Source organism: Microcebus murinus, chromosome 6 (assembly GCF_040939455.1).
Source record: "Microcebus murinus isolate Inina chromosome 6, M.murinus_Inina_mat1.0, whole genome shotgun sequence".
NCBI lineage: Eukaryota > Metazoa > Chordata > Mammalia > Primates > Cheirogaleidae > Microcebus > Microcebus murinus.
In genome coordinates, this window is record NC_134109.1 from 35,549,256 (window position 1) to 35,559,574 (window position 10,319).

The 10,319-nt window shown below is 48.7% G+C and overlaps 1 protein-coding gene across 1 annotated transcript; it reads left to right on the top strand.

The window, feature by feature from the left end:
- Window positions 1-5,365: 5,365 nt before the first annotated feature.
- Window positions 5,366-8,633, top strand: GPX2 (glutathione peroxidase 2). Its single transcript, XM_012777732.3, has 2 exons — window positions 5,366-5,624; window positions 7,955-8,633. The coding sequence occupies exons 1-2, from the start codon at window positions 5,403-5,405 to the stop codon at window positions 8,303-8,305; spliced, it is 573 nt and encodes a 190-aa protein (XP_012633186.1). The 5' UTR covers window positions 5,366-5,402; the 3' UTR covers window positions 8,306-8,633.
- The last annotated feature ends 1,686 nt before the right edge of the window (window positions 8,634-10,319 follow it).

Sequence of the window (10,319 nt, forward strand, 5' to 3'; positions counted from 1 at the left end):
CCCTCTCATTTGATGACCCTGTGGAATGCCGGTAGCTGCCACTCCCCCTGCCTGGCCCTGAGAGCAGCTCTGCTGTCATCCCCGAGCAGCCTCTGCCCCAGCCCCTCCACCCTGGAGTGGTACCCTTCAGCCTGTTCCCCCAGCCACAGGCCTGCTGTGACCCCAGAACGTGCTGCGAGCACTGTGTCACCGCCCTGAGCTCCCCAGACAGTGGCCGAGGCTGGAGTTGAGGCCCCTGTAAGGCTCCTCCTTTCTCGGTGCATTTTGTCTCCTCTCTGCTTTTTCTCCCTTCTCCCCACTGGTCTTTCTCTGGCCCCTTCCCCTCCAGTGTGTTTCGCATCAAAGCCCCTCGTGCCCCTTTCCCTGTACGTCCTGCCGTGTGGCTGCAGGTGCAGTGCTTTCCTTTCCTCCTGACCCTGTCCAAGGGAATGGACCCAGGCTCGAGGGGACGTGCCATCCGCTGCTCCAGGGAGAGCCCCCCACCCTGTTCTGTGGGTGGGCCAAAGGCTACAGGGTGCTGCTTCCTCCTCCCCTCCTCACTGTCCCTCTGCCGCCATGGGCCAGCTTCCCCAGTGACCTGGGAAAGCGGAACATCAAGGTAGGAAGGAAACACCAACCTGGTGGTCCTCCTACCTCTACTTGCTCCCCCTGCCTGAGCTCTGGCCTTGCTTGGCTGTCCACCTGCCTCATTGGGGAACTGAGCTCAGAGGCAGGTGCTTCAGAGATGGAAAATAAGTGATGGGGGGTGGCAGGGATAAAAAGTCACCTCCATTGTCTACCTCCCATGCAGCGTGTACACAATTTCTCTCCACCTGGGCTCCTGAATTTAAATATGTGGACCAAGGCCTGAGGGTACTTCAGGGGCAGGGAGAGCCCTGGGGCCAGTGGTACTGTGAAGCCTACCGAGCACTTGAGGGAAGGAGCATTTGGGAATGAAGGACTAGCTCCTACGTGTCAGGTTAAGGGCAAGGGAGAGCATTTTGCAAAGCAGGGGGGAAAATGGCAGCAGGACCTCCTGGGCCCCATCTTCCATTTCTGGGGTAAGAAGAGCAATTCCCCAGACATCCTGGCAGAGTACTGAGCCCAGCCTTCAGCTCTCAAGGTTCTCCTGGGATCCACAGTTTGTGGGAGAAGGGCAGTCTTCATGGGAAGAGAGAAGGCAGGCCCCGGGTGGAAGTGCTTGGTGCTGTTCTCTTCAGCCTTTGAGACAAGTGCTCCTGCCCTCTAGCTCCTGAGCAGGCTGGAGGGTTTGCCAACTGCACTGTGGCTGCAGGTGGAGGGAAGAGGACTTCCTCCTCCAGAGCTCTGTGTTTGGAAGTTTCTTTAACCCCATGTGGCCCAAGAGTAGCTTGAAGGAGGCCCCTTCGAAAAGGAATGAGACATTTACCAGTCCTACTAGGGTTCCTCCCCACCTTCCCCACGTGGTAGAGGCCTAGGTCAGAGGGTTGTTCATACATGAGCCCTGTGGCGTGGCTGGGGCTGGAGCCAAAACAAAGAACTGCGCATCAGGCATTCACCAAGGACCCGAATCCAGGGCGCACATATGAGGAATAAGAACCCCACTTCTTACTCCTCCGAAAAAGGGGCTGGGGGTAAAACCACCAAACCTTTCCTCCTGGCTCTTACCAAACCAGGACACAAACCAGCAGGAGAGGGTGGCTCAGGATTTCGGAGTGGGTTAGGTTAGATGGAGGGAGGAAAAGGGCAGGAATAGTTATAAATCATTGCCTATTGAGAAACAGAGAGCTGACTCTAGGATGGAGCCATGACTACGGCTGGGCTGCTTCCTTGAGGACTGACTCCTCTGGTGTTGAGACCTATGCAGCATCAAGTGAGGGCTGGGACCCGGCCCTCAGCCAGGGGCTTGAGAGAGGAGATGTATGAGGCACTGGCTCCAGCCTGCAGATCAGCTTTGCAGCTTCACAGGGGACCAGGCAGACCCCATTGTCTGTCTCTCCTAGCCCCCTCAGGAAAGAGGGACTATATTTATACTGTACCTTGGGGGTTCTGGAAGGGAAAATATGGAATCCGATTCTGTGGACCGCTGAGCTGCATCCGCAGCAGGGAAAGAGAGTGGGAGCCAGAGATTTGGGACTGTAGGCTGCAGCCATGCTCACCAGGTACTAGAGTCGGCCTCTCACCCCTAAACCTCTGCAGTCCGGGGCCATTCTGGGCTGTGGCTTAAGGCCCGTGCCATTGAGCAGGCGCTCCTGCCTGTTTGCTGGGCACCTGTTGTCTTGAGACTCAGCTCAGTCCCAGGCCTGCCACCTGCGCCCAAGCCCCTTCCATCTCCCTGTGACGGGTGAACTTCACGTACTGTGTCTCGGGTCCATTATATGAATTGTGAGCAGGGTTCATCTATTTTAAACAAATGTTTACAAAATAAAGACTATTTCAAATCACAGGGGTGGCTGCCTGTGTGTGGTGTGGGGAGGGAGAGAGGCAGTGCTGGTTTTAAAGGCTCCAGAACCCGAAAGCAGCAGCTGGAAAATGTCAATGGGAATAGGAAACACTGTCTGCCTTTGCACCTTCCCTCGTGCCACCTGCAGGGAAGCTTTGGCAAAGGCCGCACTGTCCTGCAGTGGGCTCACACTGCAGAAATAAAATTAAGCACAGTTATTGGGAGGATGTTAAACATCTGTGTCTGAGGGAATCTTTTTGTTTTCTTAAAGAGACAGAGTCTTGCTCTGTTGTCCAGGCTGGAGTGCAGTGGTGCAATCATAGCTCAATGCAGCCTCGAATCCTGGGCTCAAGCAATTTTCCCACCTCAGCCTCCCTAGCAACCTGGGCTAATTTTTTCATCTTTTGTAGAGACAGGGAGGGAGGGAGGGAGTCTCACTATGTTGCCCAGGCTGGTCTTGAACTTCTGGTTTGCAAGCAGTCCTTCAAGCCTTAGCCTGCCAAAGTGCTGGGATTATAGGCTTGAGCCACCGTCTGAGGGAGCCTTTAAAGGCAAGATGTTTCTCATCTGTTTGGGATGGAACAGGTCTTTCTGAAGGCATGAAGAGGGATTGAATAATCTTTCAGCTATGTGATTAAATACCTCAGGGCAGCAGAGGCAGACTGGAATCTCAGGGCTGTGCAGGTGTTTAATATTATACTTTGGGCTATGGAGTTGATGAAGGAGGCAGAGAATGTTTTGGGGTAAGGATAGAATGAAGAAAGGAGTAAAGGTAAGGCAATGGTAGTCTTAAGATCTTAGCACTTTACAGTTTACAGAGCAATTGTGATACTTTATCTCCTTTGATCCTGTAAGATAGAGAGGGTGGTTATCTTTATCCATGTTCAACAGATGAGGAAACAGGTGCTTAGAGAGCTTAAAGCTTTGCCTAACAGACCAAAGTAACAGTGGCAGGACTGTGGCTAGAAACCACGGAATTGGAATCTCTGGAGGGTCAAGCTTTGGAATCTCTATTTAGAAAAATCCCTATAAGCAATTCTCATTTGCAGTTAAAATAGAGAACCACCAGCAGAGGCTTTCTGCCTACTAAGCTGGTGCTGTGTCCTTAACAAGCACGGGCCTCCAGAAAGTCGTAAGAGTCACATGCCTGTTAATGCATACCTAAAGTTATAAGCTTCTGGAAAATGGGGACAGTTGGAGACAAAGAGGTATTTTGGGAGAGCCTCATCAATTTTACTCAATTGTGAAAACAACCCTGGGAGATTCAGAAGGGTCCAAAGTTGCACTTGCAGGAAGGGGATGGCACGTACCTAAGGAGGAAAGAACCCCCCACTCCTGGCTCAGGAACTTCTGCGGCCTTCCTGAAGAGGGCTTGCCAAAGACAATTGAGTAAGGTGTCTATGGAAGCACAGAGAGTCTTGGGGCAAGGCCAAGGCATGCAGATAGACCTGGCAAGTAGAGTTTCGCCCCCTGTCAGTGCCAAGTCCTGGTGACTCAGTGGCTTGGTAGGGATGCTTATTAGCTGCTTCTAGAAACTCCACCCAGCCTCAGCAGGGTACATGCTTCACCTTACACTTCCTGTCACCCCTTCTATCCACTTAGGTAATGGAAATTTGATTTTAGGGAGCAGCCAGCAGAGAACAAGGTGCAAGGCAGAAAAGCTGGGCACTCCCTGGGTGAGTAGCTCCTCTATTTCCTCAACAAATCAGATTCTCAGGGCCAGCTGCTCCCCAGACTTGCTTATTCTTTGTACCAGGTGACCATTCCCAATGGGTGTGCACCTGTGAAAACACCCTATAGTAAACATTTGCTTGGTTACTGAGATTTCACTCTCAAATCCCAAAGCCAGGTAAAGCCTAATTGCTAGTTTTACTGATGGAGAAATCAAGGCATTAAAAAAAAGTCCCACGTTGAGTTGGTAGGTACTCAGAGGAATGAAGTGGCATTAGGGTCATTAATGGTTTCTGTGGGCTTCTGGGGGTAGGCGCCCACACTAGCTCCCAGCAGATGTCTTGCAATACGTCGCATGGTTGGTGTTGAAAATATCAAGTGTCCGCCTACCTGGGCCTAGAACCACAGCAGCTCTGACTCCCTCCTGTGGGGAGATGACCTGCACAAGCCCCCTCTGTGACGTCTTGGGGACTGGCCCTTTGTCTGAGAGGGACGGAGGTGCAGTTCATCCACTGTGGCCATGCGTTCTGCGTGCAAGGACTGCATCCTCATGATTTTGGGGGATGAGGTGGAGGTGGGGGTATAATGTAGGAGACACACAGTGCAGGGGCCAGGGCAGGGGTGTTCTCCAGGGCAAGTAACACCACTCACTGAAAGATTTCACAACAAACACAACTTCATCTCCTTAGTCTGGTGCAAACTGAGGCACTGAAACCCACTTTTTTCTAGAAAATGACACTTTCCTCCTAAGGGTCCCTTTGATTTTGTGCTTGTGGAAAGTAACAGCCGCAGAGAACAATGTGAACGTAATATGTACATTTCAGTTGGAGTCTGAGTCAGGTGCACACTAGCCCCAGTTCTCCTCATCTTTCAGATCTCAGCAGCCCCTGACCTCTCACTGCGCAATTCAGAGACTAGCACTCAGGGGTATTCAATAAATGTCTGTGCCAAGTGGGAACGACTTGCTGGGGCAAGTCGGAGTCAATCCTGCATCCCTCCCTCCCTCCCTTTTTTCCTCCCCATTCGACCTTTAGGGCTCTGGTTTCCTGCAAGTAGTGAATTATTCACATCTGTTCATAAATACCAAATTGGCCCTTCAGAGGTGGCCAGCAGGGTGGGGCGGAGAGGTGGTTTTGTTCAGCGTCTATAAACCTTGCTCCAACGGCACTTACAGGTGAGTGCCTGTTTTTGCTAAGTCATCCTGGGGATAATCAAAGCCCCATTGTTAGATCCTTTCTGTCCTCCTTCCTGGCTCCTCCTTCGTCCCCACCCCTTTGACAGACTCCTAAGTAGGCTGACGAGCTCTGCACGGCTCACTCTGCGCTTTGCCATGGCTTACATCGCCAAGTCCTTCTACGACCTCAGTGCCATCAGCCTGGATGGCGAGAAGGTAGATTTCAATACGTTCCGAGGCAGGGCGGTACTGATTGAGAATGTGGCCTCCCTCTGAGGCACCACTACCCGGGACTTCACCCAGCTCAATGAGCTGCAATGCCGCTTTCCCAGGCGCCTGGTGGTTCTTGGCTTCCCTTGCAACCAATTTGGACATCAGGTGAGGGGTCCCTTGTATTGTCCCCAAGGATTTGGGTTGGTATAGCTCGAGTGGGATAAGAGAGGAGGCTGAACGACTGACTGTGTGTTGGAGTGTCTGGAATTGTGGGGTATGTTTTTTTAATCTAGGTCTTTAGGTGCATGTGAAATGCCAAGGGGAAGTACATATGTTTTAAGATTGAACCCTGAAGGTGTGCAGTTTTATTGTTTATTGTCTTCCCTCTGTACTCCATGAGGGTTGGTGCCAGGTCTGTTTTTCTCTCTTTTTGTGTCCTCAGTGCCTAGGGTACAGAAGAAACTCATTGAATGTTTGTTGAACAAATGAGTGGAAGAAATAGAAGATCAAGAGTCAAACTAGGATTGGACTGACTCAGGAGACCTTGGTTCTAGCTAGACTTGGTTTTGCTGTTTAATGGCTCTGTGCCTTTGGAAGAGGCACCTGATTATTCTGGTTTAGTTTTGTCATCTGTAAATTGGGGATAATATCACTTAGCTCATAGGAATATTATAAGGTTCAGGGATAGAATATACAAAAGTAACTTGAAAAATATAAAGCACTGTGCCAACAGAAACAACTTCATTATTTAGATTGAAGATTTTTTGTTTGTTGGTTTAAATTAGCCAAGTAGAAAGTGAATAGGGGAAAGGGAAAGGTTTTCAATGGGCATGTCTCCTCCGGGCATCACATGTACCTCTCTATCTCTGATACACGAGTAAAGTTGTTATAGATCTTCAGCCCACACACCTCAATTTTTCTTGTAGGGATTCTTCTATTTCCACTTATGATTTTAATTGTACAAGCAGGCAGAATGTCCCCAAGTGAACCCTCTAATAATAATCCCCTTAAGTTCAATTCACAGTGGTATGAAGGCAAGGAAGAGATATAAGCAGGAAGGCTGAAGTATCATTGGCTCTGACAAACCTGAGCCCAAACTATTAACTGCTCTCACTCTTTTTTCCCTGTCTCGGTTCTCTTTCTAGCCTTTGCTAGAGCAGGAGAGACAGAAAGGGCAGAACCTCTTGAGAGGTCTGCCTCGTACCCTAGAAGTGCCGCCAGCCTTACATCATCTCTTCAGGCCACCAAGTTGCTAGAGGGAGTCTATAGCCTACCAGGATCCAGCCAGCCATCTGCATTAAGGAATAGGAAGTCTAATAAAGATCATTTCTGGGCTCATGTCATGGTGGCTTGGAAATGACTGTACTAATCATTTCTACTGGTTAGAGACAGGAACTTTCTCCCAGAGGGAGCTATTTGACTCAAACTAGGTAGAAGGGGATGGAAAATAAGGGTTCCTACAGGCCTTTGGGGTTGTCAGGGGTGGGGAAAGCTGAGATGGGGATAGGACAGAGATGGCACTGGGCAAGGAATCCAGGGAACAGGTTCTGAGCTGAAGCATTCACAGCTGAATACGGTGAATGGCTATGTGATACAGGAGTCTCTGGATAGCAGCCTAGAAGTGAAAGGAATATTACACATTCACAACCTTTAGCCATCAAGCACTTATTTCCTCCACTCCCCATCTCTCTAGCCTATTCCAGAACCCAAAACCCTCTATCCTATTTAATTCACTCTTCTTGGCCACCAAGTAGTTCCATTTAAAATACATTCATTGTTGTGTCTAACTTGCTTTGCGTTCATGGCACCTGGAAACTAGACTTCTTTGGGTGTGGTCTTCCTTCATCAGAGCTTCCTCCCATTTGCACATCAGTTCTAGGACAAGGCAAGATGAAAGCAAGAAGCTGTACATTGCATTCCTCAGGGCCTCAATTTCACCCTTTGTTTGAGGAGCTGAGTAGGGCACAGGCAAAAGTTGTACTCACACATATGTAATTGGAAGCATAAGAGGCCAAACCAAGGCAGAGGGAAAGGGAAGGTGTGTGTGTGTGTGTGTGTGTATGTATGTTTATATGGGTAGGCAGGTAGGTGAGTCCAAGCGGAGGTTCCAGGCAGTATGACCTGCCTCCTTTCCTTTTCTTTCTTCTGCACCGAACTCAAGGTTCCTCGAAGCTTCAAACACCTTAATAACTGCTCAGGGTAGACTGGAGATAGAAGCAACAGCTCAAAAGTGCTAAATTTCTAAGTATAAGAACAGCTAAGCTAGGAATTGTAAGAACTTTGAGAAATGGACTAGCAAACCATCACACAATAACTATAAGAGGGAAAATTGCAAGTCAAGAGTAGGGCAAAGCACATGGAGAAAGAGACACATACACACCGAGAAAGAAGAGAATGATCCTGGGAAGGGAGTGTAGGAGGGTTAATGATATGCATGTTGTCCATCCTTTATTTCCCCCTCCCTTTTCCATGCCTTTGTCTTTTTCCTCCCCCAGGAGAACTGTCAAAATGAGGAGATCCTGAACAGTCTCAAGTTTGTCCGCCCTGGGGGTGGATACCAGCCTACCTTTACCCTTATCCAAAAGTGTGAGGTGAATGGGCAGAACGAGCATCCTGTCTTCGCCTACCTGAAGGACAAGCTCCCCTACCCTTACGATGACCCGTTTTCCCTCATGACCGATCCCAAGTTCATCATTTGGAGCCCGGTGCGCCGCTCAGATGTGGCCTGGAACTTTGAGAAGTTCCTCATAGGGCCGGAGGGGGAGCCCTTCCGACGCTACAGCCGCACCTTCCACACCATCAACATTGAGCCTGACATCAGGCGCCTCCTCAAAGTGGCCATATAGGTGTGGGCAGCTCAACACACACATCTCCCATCCATCCAGTACCTTCCTTAGGATTGGGCATGCCCTCAGGAGACATTGCTGGACCTAAGTGTCCCCTTGACATCAGCCTCCTTCATTGAAGAGCCTTGCCTTTCCCATCCACCTGTTTCCTTTTCCTCTCCTAACCCTCTGGCTGGTGATTCAACCTGGGGCTCTAAGACTTGGGTGGGCTCTGGGTCTTCACAGAATGATGACACCTTCCTAAACCCTTGTGGATGGTGTCTGAGAAGCGTGAATGGCCTGGAGCCACCCTGCTAGTTGAGTCCAATAAAGGGCAGGTGTGGAAACAGCCAGGCTCCCTGTGTCTTCTTCCTTGACAAAGGTGGGACAGAGGAGCTGGTAGCATGCTAAGCTTTGGGAGAGGGAGGCTCTGAATAAAGGGACACCCTAATTACTGCCTGGAAAGCAGGCTCTGATTAAGGTCTGCAGTGGCAATTGGATTTGCAGGAAATGTGAATTGTATTATTGCTTTATAGCTCTTCCCCAGAACTGGGGGAAAGAAGGAATAATGGGAGGTACAGGAAGAAAAGATAGTGGGCCCTCTGGTTCAGAGTACAGGTGGTTGTTGTAGGATTACAGTCAGGAAGCACTAGCACTGTGGGTACTGGACCAACTAGGTATTAAATATGACCTGTACCTTGGGAAATTACCAGGAAGTCATGTTAGTCAACTTCTACTGAAAGCAAGGGTATAAAGGGTGCAGTTACTGGGAACACAAAGAGTACCTTATCTTCTTCCTGATTACCTTGTTGAGTAACATTTGTTTTTGATCCTTTGGTAGATTGATTTTCCCTCCTTTTTAAAGTTCATGTTACACTCTTGTTCCTCTCAAACTCACATATTCACAAATTCCAGCACAAGACAAAAAACTTAGAGGTATGAGTGACTGGGTTCACTTATTCTTCATGAAGGTGAGAATGGGAGAGGGTCTCCCTTCAGAGAATCAGATGGTTTATAACCTGCCAATATGATCACTGTTCACTGTGAGGAGTTTCGCTGAGTGGCTTGGTTAGGATGGTGTCCCAGATTCCTCATCTAGTACAGGCATATTTCAAGAGTACCAACACTGAAGACCAAGTTCTATCACTTTCTGGAGAAGACACTTGCTGAGAGGCCACTGCCCTTGTTACTCTGCCCCATAAACCTTGTCCTGAAAGCTTCTCATTTTATCTTTCCCTTCTTTGACCACTAGATGGAATATTTTACTTCTCTTTATTGACGCCCTGAAGGGACAGTTTTCCAAACTGAACATACTGCTTGAAAATTCCAACACTGAGGGGAAAATGTTTTCCCCTTAATCACTCTGCTTCTCATAACCATTTTCTAAGCACTTGCATCATCTGAGAAGTAAATGTGAAATAGAGGTTAAGCATTTCTACTGCTTGACCTTCAACTAATGCTGTCATCCATGGAGCTTTATTTCAAAAGAGTAACCTGAGTGTTACAGTGGGAATCCCCTAGCATCCTTCTGCAGTGTCTTCTGCTAAATTAAGGCCACTCTTAACTTGACTCTTTTGAAACCTCAAGGCTTTCAGATTCCTGTTCTTCAAGCCAACAACTGGTACATGAATTCTTTTGGGGCAGAACCATGCACTGATTTTAGAGCAATAACTGTAGACAAACAGCTTTCCTGATGAAATGAAACAGAATTCAAGTTGGACGCCAGGATGATTTGTTCATCATCTTAATGCCTGTTATTATGTCCAATAACAGACCCAGTGATCCAGGATGTTGGCATCATGCCACAGGCAATTTAGGGTCTGAGACACCAGTTAAGGCCCTGGGTCAAGTTGAAAAAATCATTTAGGATTCCAAAAGGAATGGGAATTATAGTGCAAGTGATTTTGCAGTCAGAAAGGGCCATAATGCTGGAATGAGGGCTCTTCACTTGGGCGGGAAATGCTGTTTTCCTTCAGACAAGATCTGACCAGTTTGGCTCAGGGAGGGTAGGAAAACAGGAACTTTTTAAAAGGAC